General features: G+C 31.1%; 1 protein-coding gene across 2 annotated transcripts; it reads right to left on the bottom strand.

Moving 5' to 3' along the window:
- Positions 1–15178: 15178 nt before the first annotated feature.
- Positions 15179–20159, bottom strand: LOC107878559 (ribokinase). 2 transcript variants are annotated; one of them, XM_016725582.2, is made up of 4 exons: positions 19289–20159; positions 16424–16609; positions 15860–16055; positions 15179–15618 (listed from the first exon to the last, which is right to left on the bottom strand). In XM_016725582.2, the coding sequence occupies exons 1-4, from the start codon at positions 20006–20008 to the stop codon at positions 15527–15529; spliced, it is 1194 nt and encodes a 397-aa protein (XP_016581068.2). In that variant the 5' UTR covers positions 20009–20159; the 3' UTR covers positions 15179–15526. The 2 variants fall into 2 exon arrangements, with proteins under 2 accessions (XP_016581068.2, XP_016581069.2); XM_016725583.2 differs by lacking the exon at positions 19289–20159 and adding an exon at positions 17648–19243.
- Positions 20160–21975: the final 1816 nt, after the last annotated feature.

Raw genomic sequence — 21975 nt, 5'->3', positions numbered from 1 at the left:
GGATAAAAGTTAGATTACGTTGCTGATTACGATTTGGAATATCCTATAAAGATTATAGTAAGATATACTGAAAATCAAATTCATTAATGCACTTACCATAAGCTCAACTTGGTACAAAATATTTATTATCTATTTCCTTTTTCTGTTTTTACTATTTGCATTATCCAAGTCCATAATATAAAGCATTGTTGTATAGTCACTATTATGGAAAGTCAATTCCTTCGTAATTAACTTCTAAAATATAATTAAGCCAGCTGCTAAATTATTTTTGTCAAACCATGCAAGCGTTAATTAATTAAGAGTGAAGAAACAGTCAATTAAATTGTAACCATTCAACCACCATTAATTAACTAATTAAAAAGTATATAATTATGATTTAAAATAAAATACCAACATCATCATTTTTCACCTAAATTGTGTTTGAAAATTAACATCTCATTAATTATATTTATCAATTATTATTTTGATGGACAAAATATACAATATAAAACCCTTTTTAGCTTCGTATTATTTGATTGTAGTTTTGTTATTTATCTTCTTTTAACATATTAGAAAAATGTAAATAATAAAATTGATTTTAATTTCTCTATACTATATATAAGTCATCCTATCACATTAATGTAGATAAGGTTGCTTTCGTATCATTCATTGACCACATGTATATTATCACAATTACTATTATAAATCTTTCTTTTTTTCCTTGAAAATATTGGTTTCACAAGAAAATAAAAGGACAAACTCAACATTTGACCGGTCGACTTTATATCGTTGCATTTACTAGTTAAATACATATATAATATAATATTATTTATATTAAAAATTCATTTATTATACAATTATTTATGACAATTTCTTAAAAACACAGAGATAAGGGGCTGTTCTGTCGGTGATTGAAATAACTTTCGACAGGTGTCATAAATAAAGTTTTCTATTGTTGAATAATTAAGTTTATCCTTATAGTAATATTTAAGTTTGATATAAGAAAAATATCACGTGGCTCATTATGTTTGAGGTCCATTAGGTTAGGTGCCCTATCAAACACCCACTGGTGAGAGTTGTAGGGGGTTGGTGGGGTAGGTGTGAAAGAACAAACAAACAACAACAACAAATACAGTGTATTTCTACATAGTGAGATCTGGGGAGGATAAGATGTACGCAGCCCATACCTCTACCTCTTAAGAAGTAGAAAGGTTGTTTCCGATAGACCCTCGACTCGAGACACGGAATACTGCACAAATATATAGTAAAGCATGAAACAAGATGGCATAACATAAATACGACACCCACGAAGGTGTGAAAGAACAATTTGATTAAATACATCATGTTTTTAAAAAGAAAAAAAGTTTAAATTTATCTTTTTATTTTGAAAGATTTACTAAATATATAATTTGTCATATTTTTAGGTCATGAATTTATTCTCGTTTATAAAATTTGAGGTCAAATTTATTCTTGTCGTTAAGAAACTTTTCACATGTATTTTTTAATAATAAAAAACTAAAATTAATGTTAAATGCGCTATTTTAAAAAAATAAACATACAGTATAATAAATTCGTCCGACCCGATTCATAAAAAGACACAAACAAATATAGTCTTTGTGCATTTGTAAGAGTAGAGAAATGAACCTATCGGTGACCTGAATTTTGTTGATCCGGCCCTGAAAAGTTTGCGGTGTGATTCAAGTCTGTGATTTTTTGCGGGGTTTGTGATGGTAGCATAGGGTTTAGTGGGACCTGTATGTTTTTGTGCTTAGGATTTATTGTACGTACGTATTATATAAGTGCGTTTAGTGGACTGTTTCGGATAGTTTTATATATACGTAATTGAAACTATTGCCTATACCTTGTATTCCTCTTCTTCATAGTGAATTTTCTCTGCCTCTACTCGTGATTTTCCCCGTAAGGATTTCCACGTAAAATCTGTGTGTGTTGTTATTATTTTCTTTTATTTGTGATTTACTTATTCTGTCCGATCACAATATAAAGTAAATGCGAAAAAAAAAAGGAGAACAAAATATATAATACAACAACCCAATAAAAGGAGATAATTGATAATACCAAAAAAGAAATAGATATATAATGGGAGGGTAATAGTACTTATAAAAAATTGAACAGGAAATTATATATACTCGACTACCTACTAACCTTCTATTTTAATTCTATATCTCTATATATTCTTATCTAAAGTCACACATACTTGATAAATAACAAATGTGTCATGTTATATTTAATCACCTCTTTCTAAGATATTTTTGATCTACCTCTGCCTCAGTTTGTAATTAGTCTATCCAACTTCCTACACCTCCTTAATGAATTATTTGTGCACCTTATCCTTCCATGTCCGACCCTATCATCTTCAGTTTAACACAGAGGTCATTCTCATTTTATCTCGATTAGCTTTATTCTCAATTCTATCTCGCCTAATATATTCATACATCCATCTCAAATATTTGTAGTTTTGTTACTCTCATTTTCTGCAATGCAAGCGATCTTATATGATTTTTTTTAAAATTTATATTTGATTAATTTAAATTTACATTCGATAAAAATATTTTATATTTAAAATTTGAATAGAACTTGTCCCTCCTATGGTCTACCACAATCCCCTTGTCGGTAGGTTTAATATAATTTGTTAGAACTTGAAAATTATATATTTATATAAAGTAGTATCAATAATTCATTAAAAGTATTAATCAAAATTCATCCCCATCACACCTTTTAAAAAAATTAAAAAGTCACAAATATTTTAGAATAAATAATTATTCACTGACCTTCGTACTTCATCGAATTCATTGGACGGTGCTGGACTAAGTATATTATTTATAATTTAAGATAAAATTAAAACGTTTGACATGTAAATTAAATAAGTACTTTACAGAATATATCACATTCATTCCTATAGGAACATGACATTAAGCGTAGAGGATAATTTTAAAATTCTTAATTTTCTAATTATGAAAAGAAAGCTTAACGTTTTCTTCAAACTAATTTAAAAGATATGGTATAATTACATTTTGGTCCCTAAGTTATTGATGAATTATTCTAGTTTAAATCTTTACAAAAGTTGCTTATTAGTCTTTCCAATATTTGGTTAAACAAAGTGAACATTCTTAATTAAAATGTGTTTTGGGTCCCTTTTTAGAGGAGTATATGATATGCATACTATACTATTTAAGAATTATATTACCTTTAAATACGACACAACTATATAATTTAACATAATATAATTCAACACTTAATAATTTATTAAATTTGTGAAAATTCACATCCCAACGAATCAAAATTACATATGTATTAATTATTTAAATGCCGAATGTACATACATAACTATAAACCACGAGGATTAGAATAAAATTTATTAAAATCAAATACATTAATTTTTTAATTTTTTTTTTGAAATAATATAAACGACGCAAACTAATTTGGACGTCACCGTACAAAACAAGGAACAAGAACTACTTGAGTAGTCATGTTCATAGACATTGGTGGTTACAACTTGCGATGGACTATATATACCAACCACATAAAATATAAAATATGTATAAAATTTAGAATATGCTTTTATTAGTATTATATTTCTGTTGAGTCAATGGTGGTGGGAGTATCTTATTTTATATTCCAAAGGCATGGCTTTGGATGCTTCCCATCACTATTAAAACTTTTTAATTCTTTCTCTATGTGGTTCGTCCTTATTTGTATTTTTTTTTTTTCATTTTGAAATCATTATCATTATGATGCTAAATCCTTATTTGTTTCTTTCCTCTTGATTCATATGGAAAAGTATTATATTTTGAATAATATATGAGTAAAGTTGAGTCTATTTATTTTGAAGTAATTATTGATAAATTTTTTTTTTTGGAACTATTTTGTTAGCTGAAGGGTATATTTAAGCCAAAAACATAATAATAAGAGTGTTTTCTAATTTAAACTAAAAACATAATGAGAAGTAAAACTAATCCATTTTGAATGATTTAAAAGAAGCATTTTACCTTTTTTTTTTAAATAAACATGGTAAACAACTTCTCCTTTGTTATTTGTTTGACCTTTTTTCCTACTTAATTATTATATATTTATATTAATAATTAATTAATTAAAAATGAAGTTTCAAATCTCCGATTATCTCGCATTTGTTTGAAGAATTATATAGCTTGTTAAATCTTTTTTTTTCATCAGAGCTTTATTGATGCTGCCCTGTTTTTGGGACGCCGCTACCTTGTTTCTAAAGTTTATTCGAACCATCTTCAATTAGAAATTATATTATTTTTTATATAATTAAAATTATTTTTAAATATATATATATATATATAGTAGATATTATTGAACGTCTTTCAATTAATTCATATGTTTATACTTTTTCATATTTAGAACTTTTTTTTGGTGAAAATTTTGATTCCGTTGCTGTCATTCTTCCATCAAATATTTGGAAGCCAAATATATTTGGCAAGGAGTCAAAAAGGTGTTTGGCCTTATCTTGTGATTTGAACATTTCTTTTTCTTCGTGTGATTAAGAATGCTCAACAATAATCTTTCAATTGACACCACATTTATTTTTGTTGATCCCTAAGGTCCCAATCAATTTCTTGTTTCAATCATCAGACCTGAATTAATTCATTTTTATAATTTAATTTTGCTTGAAGCTATTCTTAATTTGGAATACCCTAAAATGAAAGACAACCTAGTTAAAATTGCTAGAAAACAACTAAAATGTCAAACGAAGGAAATTCAACTCAATAAAATCACTTGATAGATGGAAATACTTGCTGTGATTTAATCAATTAGTGATTTTTTATATGTGATAGTTAATTTCTTATCGAATTGAAACGCTACAATTAAATGATAGTAAATCAAAGTTGGAATTCTCAAACAATAACAAAAACAACAATAAAGTTGCAACCGACACTGATTGTTTGAAGTTGCGAAATCCTACGAGACAGGTCGTGATTTTTTTTGCATTGAACAAAGAGGGTTTCACGTAAATATAATGTGCAATTTACCTACCATTATTGTGTGTGGCCTTAATGTGCAATTTACCTACCATTGTTGTGTGTGGCCTTAGTGTTTTCCTAGTTTTACCAACCACAAACATATACTCCCTCCGTTTCTTCCGTTTCAGAATAAGTGAATTGTTGGGGTATTTATTGGTGTTTCAAAATAAGTAAATCATTCAATTTTTTTTAAAATTTACCCTTATGATTTGACAATCAATTAACTTTTAAAAAGATATTATAAGGTCAACTTTTTTTTTTTTAAGACAAAAATAAAAAATTATATTTTTTTTATGTGCTAAAATTAAATAATTAATTTATTATGAGACGAAGGAAGTACTAAATAATTGCATAAAACGTGACTAAAGATGACTACGTACTTTATTTATTTACTGACAAAAAAAGAGACACGGAGTATTAACTTTCTTTTATCTCTTTTGTTTTATTTTGATTTGACTGCAAGGATTTTAGACCCACACATATTAAATAAGGAAATTATATCTACTCCTTTCATGTTACACACATTTTTTAGGTGGTTAAAAATGAGACCTTTTTTTTTTTTTTTTTAGGAAGTATAGTGTGAGGTGATTAGATAGAATATAACGTAACTTTTAGTTTATCGAAGACGTGACTTTAGATAAGAGGATGTGGAGGATGTGGATTAGAGCTGAAGATTAATCGGTGATAGTGTGTTGTCTTGATGTCCATTTGTATATATTAGTAGTTGTAATATTTCTTTAGCAGTTTCTACTCCTTTGATTGATGTTACTATCTATTTTGTCTTGTACCTCGATTATTATATTATTTTATTGTAGTTTCTATTATGTTCCTATGTTATTTTTGTTATATTACTCATGTAATTTCTCCTCCTTCGATTTAGGTTACTATCTAATCTTCCATATACCTCGATTATTATATTTTTTATCGTAGTTTCTGTTATGTTCCTATGCTATTTTTGTTACTGTTTGTTGTTTAATTTCTTGTATTTTCATTACTTTATTTACGAGACTATTTTTTCTTGAGCTACGAGCTTATTAGAAAAACAACCTCTTTATCTCTGAGGTAGAGATAAAGCATGGGTACAACTCTATCCTTTTCGGACACTACTAGATATGTTATTATTGTTAAATTATCTTCTCTTTTGTTGGTAAAACATCATAGGTTTAGTTGAACCTTGTTCGATATCTCTGTTGTTTCTTTTTTTTCAATTATTTATAATATGTTATCGTATGCTAGTTAACTCACAAAGTATTTGCAAAAATAAATATATTTAGTCATATGTCATAAAGTTTCATTAATAATTTATAATTTCTTTACCTGTCTTACTTAGGAAACAACAGAAATACTTGAAAAAGGATATACCATTTCATCTGCCCAACCTGAGAGGTAGACATTTTCAATGAAATTTTCCCTTTGAGGATTTGATTATTATAAAGTCCAAATTAGTGTTCATATAATTCCAACCAAAAGGTCATTATATCCTTTGCATGGGATGGGAGTTATTATAGTATTGGACTTTTTAAAGCTTTTGAGACTAATATTTTGGACTTTTTTTCATTCAATTCCAAAGTTTGACATCCTTGCTTTGAAGTTTTGGCATCCTTCGCCAGAGGGTTCATCCGAACCATTTTTGGTGAAAAATATTTGTATATAGTTCACATTATTTTTTAGTAGATGTTGAACCCCCTTTAATTAGCTCATTTGGTTAGTTTGTATGTTTACTTCTTAACCCCTTAATAAAAATTGCGGCTCCATCATTGATAGGAATAAGTTATTTCTCATAAGACGTAACTTTGTGGATTCTAAAACAATTTTATGCAAATTTTTCTTGTATTTGTATTACTTTTTTTTCATGGCTGCTTTGGACTATTTTTCTGTTGAGTATTGGAAACGATTTCTCTACCTCTAATACAGGAGTTAGGTCGTTTGTGTATACTCTATCCTCTTCAGATTCCATTTTTTAAGATTATATTGGATAATGATTGGTGTTTATTGTTAATAATACTTAAGAATGAAGATTAAAAATCACAAATTTAGGGAAAAAAAATAATTAAAAATCACCTCAAAATCAGACATTCAAGCTCATGATCCCTTTTTTTCACCGTTCATAATAAAAAAAACAAAAAGCCACGTTATTCGCATTGACGTGAAAAGTATTCTATTAACCAAATCATTGCATTTGTCTTAGATATTCAATTGAGTGGTTTTGGTATGTTTCATATGCTTTAAATAAATATCTCTCTGCAATTTAAAAAGTTAAAAAGGTGTTGAAATTTCAACACATATACAGAGCCAATACTGCTAGTTTACACGACCTAATATATTAGCGACTTTAACATAAGACCTAATGTATTAGTGATTTTAACGTAAGAGTTTCTTATGGATGAAACAGGTTATCTAACATGTTTCAGTGAAAGTAGTAAAGAGAGTAAGTAGAGAACGCAATCGTTTTTATGTGAAAAACACCCGGCTCAATAGGTGTTAAAAATCACGACATGTACCTCTAAAAGATATAACCCCAACTCCACTAAACAACAATGAGCCTCAACAACAACTGATTACAACTCTGTAACCTAGGAATTATAAACTCTAATTCCTAACTACACACACCATCCAAGGTATGTCTTTTTAAAGTCTTTAAGTTTTCCCCAATTCGAAGACTAACCCCTAGTTCAATTTATAACACACTGAAACTAACATTACATCAATAGTTCAACACAATGAACAACTCCTAACAATCAACGCTAAAACTCTTTCTATACTAGGAATAGGTTCTTCAATGTGTTTCTTCAGTAATTGAGTAGCACTTAGTGAAGTCAATCTGTCAATTAACCTTTTCTGTCAATTGCCCTTTTCTGCGTTGTAAGTGCATGAATCACTCTGAATGATACATCTTCTATTTAAGCATAGCTGTCCAAAGAGTCATTCTTTATTTCAAACTATCTCCCTTCAATCAAAACTCTCATTACCTAGAGTTTTACTTCAAGTAAGACTCGTTCTTCAATTTCAACTCTTGCCTCCTTAGTATTGTAGTCAAATTTCAACACTTCAAATTAGCACATGTTTATTTCCTTGAGTTTATCAAAATCAACCACATATTTGATTCGTGATTTTTACACCCTTGTATTTAATCATCGATGATTTTGCTATAAATCCAATTACATGAGATAGTGTGTCTATGAACCAGCTTGACTGACATGTTTCATATCACGTTGTCAATCATCAAAACTACATAATACTCAATAAATGCGCAGCGAAAAAATAAATAAAAACGTACCTTCAGCCATTATTGTTTAAGTGATGTGAAAAATCACCTTTGTTAAAACCTTAAAAAGAAAAGATGTAAAGAGACACCTAAAAATCTTCGAGCCTAGACCTATCAAAGGTATGCCAGACTGATGGAGTCACAGACGTATTTATAGATAGGCTAGGGACTCTTAGACAAATAATTTTAACCCTAGGGACTTTCATAGTTATTTCTTGCCATCAAAGATATACCATATATGCATAACTTAGAGGAAAAAGTAATTGACTGATTTAATACTTTACTTGAAAGACGAGGTAAATTTCTTATAAAAAATATGTGGGTCATTAATACGTTATATTATACGTAACATTCTTGCATTCTCCCACTTACCCCACATATCAAAATCAGACAATCCTTTATGAGTGAAAATAAACAGTATGACCATAAACACATATTCACTCAACTTAATACTTATGCAAAACTCACTTTTATCAAGAATATATTAATACAAGAACCATGGTGGTTATGCTCTTAATCAAACACTTCATTCAATGTATTACGATGTACACTATGTTCTAAATAAAGTGTCCAACAACTATATAAATGAGCTTAATATAAGTCATTCAGAGTCCAACTTTATTTGATCCAATGATTACTTTATAATACATGAAAATCAAAATGTGCACGTTCATGTATATAAAAACGATGATGTCTAGACAAATTGTTAGAGAATATAGAAAGATTACAATGAGTTACTAAGTCTCATACGGGTCACAAGATCCTTAAAAACATTAGCATGGTAAACCTTTAGTCATAGGATCAACAATCATCAAAGCAGTACTAACATGTTCAAAACTCACATCTTGTTTCTTGACATGATCTCTAACCATCAAATATTTTATGTCGATATGCTTAATTCAGCTGCCACTCTTATTATTCTTCGAAAAGAATACCGCAACTGAATAATCATAAAATAATTTTAATGATCTTGCAATAGAATCGATAACTTTAAATCCTGAAGTAAAATTCGTCAATCATAACTCCTGTGATATAGCTTCATAACATGCTATAAATTCAACTTTCACTGTGGATATTGCTACAATGGTTTGCTTAACACTTCTCCAAGACACATCACCTCCAGCAAGAAGAAAAATGTATCCAAAAGTAGATTTAGCATTGTCTTTACCATCTAAATCAAAGTCTGAATATCCAGTGACTTTCAATGAGTCAGAATATCTGTATGTAAACTTAAGATCCTTGGTTCCTTATAAATATCTCAAAACTCCTTTGCCAGCTTTCCAATGATCAAGACCAGGGTTCCTTTGATATCTGTCAAGCATTCCTATTACAAAGGCAATATCAGGTCTAGTGTAGACCTGTGCATACATAAAGCTCCCAACAAGTGAAACATATGGAATGCCTTTTATTTGCTCTTATTCCAATGCATTTGTGGGCATTGATTCAACGAAAATTTTTCACCTTTAATCATAGGTGCTGCTATAGGTGAACAGTTTTTCATTTCGTATCTTTCCAATATTCTTTCAATGTAGGCTCTTTGAGATAGTCCAAGCAACCGCTGAGATCTATCTCTGTGAATCTCTATGTCATTTCATTTCAAAATTTTGGATAAGAAACTATTTCGTCTCAAGAAACAACCCCAAATCATTACTAGCAAGTAAAATGTCATCCACATATAAGACTAAAAAAATATATTTACTCCCACTTATCTTAAGGTATATACATTGATCAATGATGTTCTCCGTAAATCTGAATGAAGAAACAACATTATGAAATTTAATATACCATTGGCGAAAAGCTTGTTTTAGTCCATAAATAAATTTATTCAACTTGCAAACAAGGTGACTTTCATTCTTATCACTAAATCCTTCAGGATGATGCTTGTATACCTCTTCTTCAAGATCTCCTTTCAAGAAAGTTGTTTTCACATTCATTTGATGTAACTCTAAATCAAAATGAGTTACCAATGCCATGATTATTCTAATGAATCTTTCTTTGACATAGGAGAGAAGATTTCATGGTAATCGATACCTTCTTTTTGAGTGAAACCCTTAGTTACAAGTCTAGCTTTATATCGCTCAACATTATCAGATGAGTCTCTTTTGATTTTATAAACCCATTTAGATCATATAGTAAAGATTACTCTTGGTAATTCAATGAGATTCCAGATTTTATTTTTAGCCATAGATTCTACCTCTTCTTTCATGGCGTTATACCAAAGTGTGGAGTTTTCTCCACTCGTGAAAATGAACATGGATCATCTTTTAGTCCAATATCATAATCAGACTCTTGAAGATATACAACATATTCACTAGATATTGTTGATCTATGAACTCTTGAGGATCTTCTTACTTTCACTGGTTCAGATGATCTTTCAACAATGGATTCAGGCAAAGCGGGTTGTTCTTCATATGGCTCATCAAGTGGTGGTGGCTATTTATTTTGAAGTAATTATTAATAAATAAATATTTTGAAGTTGTTTTGTTAGCTGACGGGTATGTTTAAGCTAAAAAACATAATAACGATAGTGTTTTTAATTTGAATTAAAAACGGAACAAAAGGTAAAACTAATCCATTTTGAATAATTTAAAAGCGAAGATTTTACCCTTTTTCTTAATAAACAACCTCTCCTTTCGTATTTGTTTGACCCTTTTTCCTAATTAATTATTATATACTTATATTATTAGAAACGAAGTTTCAAATCTTCGATTATCTCGCATTTGTTTGAAGAATTATATAGCTTGTTAAATCTTTTCTTTTCATAAGAGCTTTTCATTGAGGTTGCCCCATTCTCAGGTGCGGAGCTAGCTTGTTCTAAGGATTCGTCTGTACTTTCGTCAGCTGAAAATTACGCTATTTATATATACTTAAAATTATTTTATATATATATATATTGCGCTATTTATATATATTTAAAATTAATTGGAGATGTGTGTATGTATGTATGTATGTATATATATATGTGTATATATATATAATTAATTAATTTGTGTGTTAATTTTTTTATATTTTGAAACTTTTAGCGAAAATTTTAGTTCAGCCTAGTGTTTAGAAAGGAGACAGAAAGGTGCTTGGTCTTATCTTGTGATTGACCTCTTAATGTTTATTGAGCAAATTCAGCTCCAATAAAATCACTTGATAGATGGAAATACTTACTCTGATTCAACCAATTAGTGAATTTTAACTTAATAGTGAGTATCACATAGCAAAATTTGGAGAAACTATTTGTACGCAAATCTTATTCTTACCTTAATTATTACGGATGGAAAGTGGAACTAACTATACTTATTTTTATTTTTTGGGGTCCAATTTCCAAGTGAATTTAACTTGATCTATTGTGTCTAGCCTTTGTGTTTTTTCTATTTTTACCAACCACAACATATAATTGTTAAAACTTACACGCACCCGGTGTATACGTCAAATCAATACATGCATGATATGTGTTTGAATTTAGAGTTTATGTTACTTAATCATGATTAATTATCAAGTATTTTACTTAATTTAATCACTTAATCATGATAAAAAACATTAGTTTGATGTATATATCGGGTGCGTGTAAATTTTTACCATATAAAAATGCATGTGGAATCAATACGTAGAATTTTAGCAAGCTCAAAAATCCAAGTGTACGTTGTTAACGAGCACTACAACTGTGAGATGAGATGGGTGAAATTTTGATTTTTTTATTTTTTTTTTCAGTTTTGCTTATTTTTTTGAGTTTCATTAATCATGTAAGTTCGAAATATATAAAAGACCATATTGTAATTAGTGATGAAATCAGATATTTCATTAAAAGAAATTAATTTTTATAAAAGTAAACTATACCAAACTCGTTATCTAAATCAAATGAATTCAACCCTTATATTTATAAGTATAAATCCCTATAGGCTTAGCAATATTTGTGTATCTTCTTTTTCTAGTTATTTATATGTGATTGTATGCTAGTTAACTCACAATTTAATCGCAATATATTTGTAGTATGCCGTTTGACATGTCTTACCTACAACCTGAGACTGAGAGGTAGACATTTTCATTTTTCAATGAAATTTTCCTGTTGAGGATTAGCTGATTATTATAAAGTCCAAATAAGTATTCATATAATTCCAACAAAAAGGTCATTATCTTATTGCATGGGATGGGAGTTATTATAGTATTGGACTTTTCCCAAAACTTGGAGACTGATATTTTGGACTTCTATTCCAAAGTTTGACATCCTTTGTTTAATGTTTTTGCTTAATTTTTGTTCTTACTTTTCATTTGATGAAAATTTGTTGGACAAAGTACTTTAACTATGACCTAATAATTTCGCAAGAATTTTTCTTATTAGGGATAAGTTGTATAATATTTAATTCGTAAGAGATAAGTTTAGAGAACTTTTTGCCTTGTCAGACATAAGTTCGTAAGAATAAGTTATCTCTCATAAGTGATAAGACATAACTTTGTGAATTCATAAACTAAATTTATGCAATTTTTTCTTGTATTTCTATTACTTCTTTTCCTAGACTGCTTTGGACTATCTTTCTCCTGCATTTAGCTCGTAGTTTCACTCTTGCTTTTGCCTTATCTTCTATTATATTAGTAAAGGGCGAAAAGGGGGGGGAGGCGTGCGCAATAGTTATCTTACTTTCTCTTGATTGCTTCATTGCCTATAATTTGAGAGATAAGAGGAAAGCCCTCTCTTAAATCCGAAGATGTAACACAAATAATGACTCTCTTCGCCGGGATGTCAGTGAGCCGAGGGTCTATCGGAAACTATTTCTCTGTCACTAATATATAAGTTAGGTCTGCGTATACTCCACCCTTTCCGAATTTCATTTTTTGGGATTATATTGGATAATGATTGCTGTTAATTGTTAAAAATGCTTAAGAATAAATATTAAAGATCACAAATTTAGAGAAGAAAAAAAGATTAAAAATCAACTCAAAATAAGACATATTCATGCTCATGGTCACTTTTTTTTTTTCACCGTTCATAATAACAAACGAAAAAGCTAAGCCACGTTATTCCCATTGATGTGAAAAGTGTTGTATAAACCAAATCATTGCATTTAATTTGTCTCATATATTCAATTGAGTGGTTTTGGTATGTTTCATATGCTTTAAATTTAAATAAATATCTCTCTGCAATTTAAAAGTTTTTAGGTTAGGTATGAAATATCACTATAGCTTTTAAGTTTTGGTAACCGAAAAGTGTACATCTTGTGTGTGGATATAAGATAGTACGAATTCAAAAATATCTGCACCTAATGTTGTAATAAAAAATTATCCGCGCAGTATATTTACATTAAATTAATAGATGCATGATATGCGTCTAGCATAACTATTACTTAACTATGGTCAATTAGTTTATACTTTCACTTCATGAAATCACCTTAGTGTTAAAACCACACGATATATAAGATATTCGGTTAAAATTTATCCATTCTAAACTAATGATTTCGATATATATTTCTGTCATCTCATATATATTTACCAAGTAATCATGGTTAAGTGATATATATATAGTTAAGGTGTGTAATAGGTCACTTATATAGTTTAGGTGTGGATTCGACTTTTTGACTATAGTTTGGGGTGGTTCCCTTAATGTTTTTAGCCGTTTACTTTTGTTATTTAATAGGCTGGACGCGCCTAAAATAAGTGTAACACACGCGCCTTAGAATGGGGGTCGCGGGGAGGTAATAATATCACTTTTATATAGTTAAGGTGTGTAATAGGTCACTTATATAATTTAGTGTGGCTTAGACTTTTCTTGTATAGTATGGGGTGGAAATGATATATATATATATATATATATATACTAGTTTAGGTGTACGCACATTGCGCGTGTACCTTTAATGAGTTCAGACATTACATTAAATAGGATATTTGTTTAAATCACTTTTCTAAGGGCCTTCACACTTTTAATAGATTATAAATTATATATTATAGATATAGATATATAGATTATATATTATAGATATATATTATATATATATATATATATATATATATATATATATATATATATATTCTTATTTTGATTTCTAGTTGCTAAAGTTAAATTATTTAATTTGATGCAAACGCCAATTTTTATCTTATACCTCATAAGTTAATGCATACTACACCACTATGGAAGTGGAACATTATAACTGCAAGCCACATTTTCCATGGGGAGAATTAGTCTTAATATTAAGGGAACACCATAAATCAGACAGTTTCAAGTTTAATTACAGAAAAAGTTTAATTACAGAAAATTTCGATATTTTGTATAATTACTAAGAATCCTAATTTTGGGTCTATCGAGATACATAATTATCTCCCAGTATATCTAACAAAGATACATTTTTTTCTTTCTAAAGATACATAATTAGCTCCCGATATATTTTTTTTGATTTTGGGTTTGCTGAGATACATAATTAGCTCCTGATACATTCAACGAAGATGCATAATTAGTTGAGATTTTTATAATTAAATTATAAGGGTGAAAATTTGTATGAATATGATAAATTAAGGTGTATGTATATGTTATTTTTCCTAATATCAACTTCTTTATTGCATGGCTTATTTTTTCTGACCAAGCTCCTTTTGAGATGGGCCAACAGAGTATATTGATGAAGTCCACTAAGGATGAGTTTGGCTAAATTCATAAATAGCATACTTAAGTCCGAGACAAGCAGACCAACAATTGAGCCCTTTTTTTAACCTACAGTGACAAGGGAAGGCGAGTGTCTATCGGGAACAATCTGTATACCTTCATAAGGTAAGGGTAAGGTTTGCATACACACTACCTTCCCCAGATCCCATTTGCGGGACTACACTAGTATTTTGTTGTTGCTATTGGCAATCCACAGCCAATTATTTAAAGGAACCCTCCTGATGAAATCAAACTTAAAAGTAGCTAGCAAAACAAAAAAGAAAGCACAAGAACAGTAGCAAAACCAGTAAAAGTAAATGAGTCAGGAACAAGAGACTTATTTCACCCTCAAAAACAATCAAATGTGACTCAAATTTTCCAAAGCTGGCATTCTTTCCAGCAACAATCAGTAACGAAAGTTCAAGAATAAAATGCTGCATCTCTGCTTCGTTAGTTGTTCATCGGCTGAGATGACAGAAGCGCAATAAAAATAAATCATGGAAAAATCCCCTCTCGTTCACTTCCTCCCTGGAGATTGCCTTTTTGAACCATCTTTTCCGCTCCTATGATTAGGGTAACGCACCAACTAATATGATCCGAACATTTAGAATACTACCTCTTATTTTTTTTTTTGCACAAGAAGATGATTAGGGAAACTCAAAGTCTTCAAGCTGACTGAAGAAGATTGATCACTGCTCTCTTCTCGGGCATGCTTGGAATGGCTCCCTTCACTTGAACACATAGCGAGGCTGCTGCAGCTGTAAATGCAGAAGCCTTTGTTAGATAGGTAACTACAACGACGACATACCCAGTATATGATCCCAACGATTGGAGTCTGGGGAGGGTGTACGCAGACCTTACCCCTACCTTTGTGGGATAGAGAGGTTGTTTCCGTTAGAACCTCAGGTCAATAAAAACGTTATACAAAACAGGTTTGAAGAAAAAACAAGAGTATAAGAAGCTGAAACAAAAATTGGAAGAAAGCACCAGCATGCCTACCGGCAAATCTCAAACATTCCTCTTTAGATTTGTCCTCCATGAGGGCCACTGCAAAAGCAGTTGTAAAAGTGTCACCAGCTCCTGTTGTATCAACAACTTTCGCAGTTTTAATAATGGGTTGCCGCAAGGGTTCCACTCCTTTGGTGAAAAGAGCAGATCCATTGGCCCCAAGCTTAACAAGGACTTGGTTAACTCCCTAGGAAACAAAAGAGCGTGGAAACATCATTCCACAAAATCAAACTGATAATATCAGAAATATACAGATATCAATTATAACACCTTAAACATTGAGCTAACAATCAGGAAATGGAGCTAAATCTAACTAGGATTGTCCTACTAGGTCGGTGGACTAAACTGGAGCCCCACAAATAACGAAGTGCTAAGCCGTCATATTTACAAGTAGAAGCAAAGCCACTACCGGACACTTGGGACTGTAAGATTCAGACCCAGAAAACGTAACTCGAATAGTTATAGTCGAAATCAGCTGAACTGCTGCAAGAATATGTCCTGAATTTAGGATGCAAACTTTTGGAAAAATGAATAAAGGGGTATGTGAAAACAGACCAGAGCATAGCACTGCTCCACCGCTTTGCTGATTTGTTCGAAACTTCCTGTTGGCATTTTTGTTATGCGAGCCAGCTCAGATTCATTTGGGCTGAAAATGTCAACACATCGAAGAAGCTCGGAAGGGATTGGAGAATCCACGCCACCCGCATCTAGAATAACTGGAACACCTGCGTTCCTGGCAGCCTGGAGATACCAAGACATTTAAAGAAGCATATCAGCCAAAGACTCTTGACTTCTTCATGACACAGATCGGCACACACATGCAAAAAAAAAACACATAAAGGAAAAACACACACGTACATTACTTACTTCATTCAATAAATGACGACATTTGATTAGACATGGAGATGAAGCTAGTAATTGCCTTGTGTATCATATTAGTAGTAGTGGAAGAAATATTAAAGCTATTTTTGAAAAGTCAGTTTGATAAAGAAAATACCACATTGGAGATAGAAATTTGAACAGCTAGATGAATTTGAATCCCTAAAAGTATTATATTATACATCAATGGATAGTATTTGGAATGTCCCAAAATGAAAAGAGAGTCATAGAGAATGAATGAAAGTAAGTTCTCTCCAATTTTATGTAAAAGAAGGATAACTTCCTTCTCAGGGCGCGATACTCACAGTGAACAACAGGGTAAGCTGATCTGACAGTGACCTTAACCATCCAAGTAAACATTAGAAAAGATATCCAAGGCCAATTTAATTACCACACACAAAATAAGGTAGGTGGGGAAAATGCATTATTATGATCTACCTTCTTCTTTTTTTTTGCATCACCACCTCCTTTCATGCTTAGTATACTAGCGGAAGACATCTTAGGACCCCATATTAGTAGACTAGTAACTCACTCGAGTCCCCTGTTAAAACAATAGGGTACAATACAATATAATACATTATGAAACAATACGTAACAACCAGTTAGAAGCATTTTTTTGTATAGGTCCCTTATCCCCGCTTTGTAACGACTCCTTAATGAATCGCCCCCTAATCACTCCTACTGTAAGTAACTACTGTAATGATGCTGGACTAAGCCAGCAGAATGATCCTTGTACTGCTTCACAGTTTAGTTAATACAACAACATCTCCTCAGCAAGAGAACCTTAATTTCAGCAAAAACATACAAACAATATAGTTCAAGAGAATTAGTAAAGAAATATAAATTCAACCCTTAGTTTGACAATACACAAGAATTGAATGACGCCAAAAAGCTCAAAACCTTTGCAACTTGGATGTAAACAAAATCTGGAATTTCTCTCTGGAGCAACACAATCCCTGCACTTCTCACAATCTCCAAATCCTCATATGAAAAATTTTCAGGCCAACAAGACATGTTAGCACCACCAACAATGATAATAGAATTCTTCCCATCAGACTGAAGCATCACCACAGCTTGTCCAGTTGGAGCATTACAAACAGTGGTAAGGTAATCCAAAAAAAACCCACCACTCTCTAATGCTTTAGTAACCAATTTCCCATGAGCATCTTCACCAACTTGTCCAACAAAGAAAGTTGGATATCCCAACTTTGCACCACAAACAGCTTGATTAGCCCCTTTTCCACCAGGCAATGTTTGACCTGTTTTGGCTGAAATTGTTTCCCCCTCTTTTGGTAACCTATCAATTTCCACATAGATATCTGCACCGGCTGATCCAACTCCTACCAATGGAGTCTTTGATTCTTTCAAGATTGGTTGATTTGGGTTCTCTGATGCGAAACACGAGATGGGCTTCACTTTTCTTGAAAAATTATTGTTGTTTTTGCCATTAAAGTGAACTTGGTGACTGTAAAAATTGTAACTTTCTGAGTTTTTGAGGTTGTTTTGGGATGTTGATTGCCAATGTTTTGATTGTACTGGTGTTGTTAGACCCGTCATGTTTTCTATACTGTCCTTCTATTCTTCTTCTTCTAAATTTTGGTTTTGTTTTTTGGTCATTCTTGATTGAAGTTATTGGTGGAGAGAGATGGAACATGTGACAACAATATTTTACTGTGGATTTTGAAACTTGTGGTCTAAAATAATCCTTAGATATCTGTGTGGTTGTAAATCATTTCATCAAGGATAATAAGAAAATTTTAAAGTTAAACTATTTCTAATTCGAGTACAATACCATAAATACAACACTATACATTATGACACAATACAATAGAATACAATACCATACATTATGACACAATACCTAACAATCATTCAATGGAGGACCCAGGATTGAGGGGTTGTGGGTGCCCGGGAAGGTTTGAGTACATACATTGACGTCCAAAGCTTTAAGGTTCTGGAAACTAAAGCACCCAGCTATCTTCTTGATTTTAAGGGTGCTTCTAGATTTTATACAGGTTCTTATATATTCTTTTGTATAACTATACCTAGTCTACATCGTATTTAAGTTACACCTAGGTCCTCGCCTGCAACCATCTAAACAGAGTGTTAGAAACATCTTTTTGTATAGCATACTTCATCCCCTCTTTTTGTAATGACTCCCTAATGGTCAACCAAGCCAGCACAATGCTCTCCTTGTACTGCTTCACAGTTTAGATAATATAATAACATCTACTCAACAGGAGATAATCCACACAATAATTGAATGAAGCCTCAGATAACAACAACAACAGCATACCCCCACAAAGTGGGGTCTGGGGAGGGTAGAGTGTACACAATCCATACCTCTACCTCAGCAGTGAAGCAGTGAGGTAGAGAGGCTGTTTCTGATAGAACCTCGCTCAAGACAAAAACAGTCATAGGAGTACAAGAAACAATACATAGTAACAAAACAATACCTAGTAACAGAACAAAACTAGCACAAAATAATACTACAATCTCCAAAGCATAGATAAATCAAAGATAAATCCAAAAAGCTCAAACCTTTGCAACTTGGATGTTAACAAAATCTGGAATTTCCCTCTGAAGCAACACAATCCCTGCACTTCTCACAATCTCCAAATCCTCACTTGACAACTTTTCAGGCCAACAAGACATATTAGCACCACCAACAATGATAATTGAATTCTGCCCATCAGACTGAAGCATCACCACAGCATGTCCAGTTGGAGCATTAGATACAGTAGTAAGGTAATCCAAACAAACCCCACCATTCCCTAATGCCTCACTAATCAATTTCCCATTAGCATCTTCACCAACTTGACCAACAAAAAAAGTTGGATATCCCAACTTTCCACCACATACAGCTTGATTAGCCCCTTTACCACCAGCCAATGTTTCACCTGCTTTGGCTGAAATTGTTTCCCCTTCTTTTGGTAATCTATCAATTTCCACATAGATATCTGCATTGGCTGATCCAACAACTACTAATGGTGGCTTTGAATCTTTCAAGATTGGTTGATTTGGATTTTCTGAAGCAAGACAAGATATGGGTTTCACTTTTCTTGAAAAATTATTGCTATTTTTTCCATTAAATTGAACTTGAGGTGTGTAAAGATTGAAACTTTCCGAGTTTTTGAGGTTGTTTTGAAATGTTGGGTGCCAATGTATTTGTTGCAATGGTGTTGTTAGACCTCTCATGTTGTCTTCTACACTGTCCCTATTTTCTTGTTCTTGAAAATTTTGATTTTGTTTTTGAGTCATTCTCGTTTGAGTTTATTGATGGAGATGGGCAGATGGCACATGTGTGACAAACATATTAGTACAATTTCATTGTGGATTTTGATGAACTCACGCTAAGTTAACATGCGTGGATGACACTGTCTGTATTAATTGGCTAACTGTTACACGTTGGCTCCAGGTAAGTGCAGATATTAAGGACACTACTATAAGACTTATCCAGTTGTGACTGTGGTTTGATATACGAGATAAGGAGTTGTTTGAAAATTAAAAGTTTAAAATAAGTGCTTATAAATTAACTAAATAAGTATTTGAATAAAAATATTAAAATTGAAAAAAAATTATTGATGTATTTGATAAAAAAGTGATGTTAAGTACTTTTTTGTCGTTAAAATGACTTGAATATCTTTAAAATTATTAACACCATAACTAAGGTGAATTATTTATAATTTTTAATTTTAAAATAAAAATTTTGAATAATTATCTTGATGTAATGATAAATTCGATAAAAATAAAGAGGATAAAGAGGAAATTGGAGAAAAGAGATAAAGTGAAGCAGCAAAGAGAAAAAAAATATAATTAAGGGCTACAAGTTTAAGATATTATTGAAATTGGAGGAAAATATAAGAGATAAAAAGGTAAATATTTTGGTTAAACTTTAAAAAAAAAATAATCTAAAAAGCAAAAAAACTAGGGGTGGCTCTCACTTTTTTATTCTTTTAATCAATTTTTAACTTTTTCTTAAGTATTTTTTAATTTTACCAAACACCATAAAAACTAAAAAGAGATTAAAAGCTGATTTGATCAGATTTTAATCTTATTCAAACGGGCTCAATGTAGGATATCTTAATATTACTAGAAGTGCGAGGCCCGTGTCAGCACGTGCCCAACAGTAGAATATGTGCATTGCAATTTTTAAATTTTAGGATTTATCTTAGAGTAAAAAGTTTAAGCAGTAGAACATTTTTATTAGTATGATTAAGTTGAGGGGATCACAATTGAAACCCTTTTTTAACCTTCTTATTCAAACGGGCTCAATGTAGGATATCTTAATATTAAGTTTGAAATAAGATTTATATTGTATTTGCTAAAACTTATAGATTTGTCTTGGGATAAAATTATATTGTCCGATAAAGTCTATATAATTTTACCTTAGGAGTATTCGTGAAACATTTTACTTTATTTTAAAATAAAATTATGCCAATTTTTGGCAGATTGGGATTATTTTATTTCATCTACCGGCTTTTAAAAAGATATAACTTTGAATGGATGGAGGAAAATTGCATTTGTTATGATATATATTAATTATAGTGAATGTCTATCAAGATCTATTTGATGTCTATCAAGATCTATTTGATGTCTATCAGAATTTGATGTATTTGTCTTTTAGTGTGAAATTAGGGGCAAATTCCCCTATAAATAGAAGAGTTTCCTTCATTGTAAATCATCCCTCAAGAGAAGAAAGAAGAATCACTCTCTCTGTTCTCTTTATTCTTGTTCTTTATCCGTCTCAAATTTGAAGGCTAAGGCTAAGGTATTTTTATTTTTTTTTATTTTTTTTTATGGCTAACAATCTTACGAAATGTGAGTTCGTTGCCCTTCAAAGTTCGGGCAATAATGATATTTCATGGGTGTTGGATGCTGAAATTCACCTAGATGTTATGGGTCTTGGAGATGCCATAAAGAATGAAAATACAACATCTAGTCAAAATCGTGCTAAGACTATGATTTTCTTGAGTTGTCATCTTAATGAAGTTCTGAAAATTGAGTATCTTACTACTAAGGATCCACTCGTATTGTGGAATAACCTAAAAGAAAGGTTTGACCACTTAAAGATGGCCATCCTCCCGAAAGTACGCTATGAGTGAATGCATCTAAGATTTCAAGACTACAAGTCTGTTTATGAATACAATTCTGCTATGTTCAAAATTTCTTCTCAATTGAAACTATGTGGAGAGACGGTCAATGATGACGATATAATGAAAAAGATA

This window comes from Capsicum annuum, chromosome 7 (genome assembly GCF_002878395.1).
Source record: "Capsicum annuum cultivar UCD-10X-F1 chromosome 7, UCD10Xv1.1, whole genome shotgun sequence".
NCBI classification, from domain to species: domain Eukaryota; kingdom Viridiplantae; phylum Streptophyta; class Magnoliopsida; order Solanales; family Solanaceae; genus Capsicum; species Capsicum annuum.
This window is presented reverse-complemented; position numbering and strand designations above follow the sequence as displayed.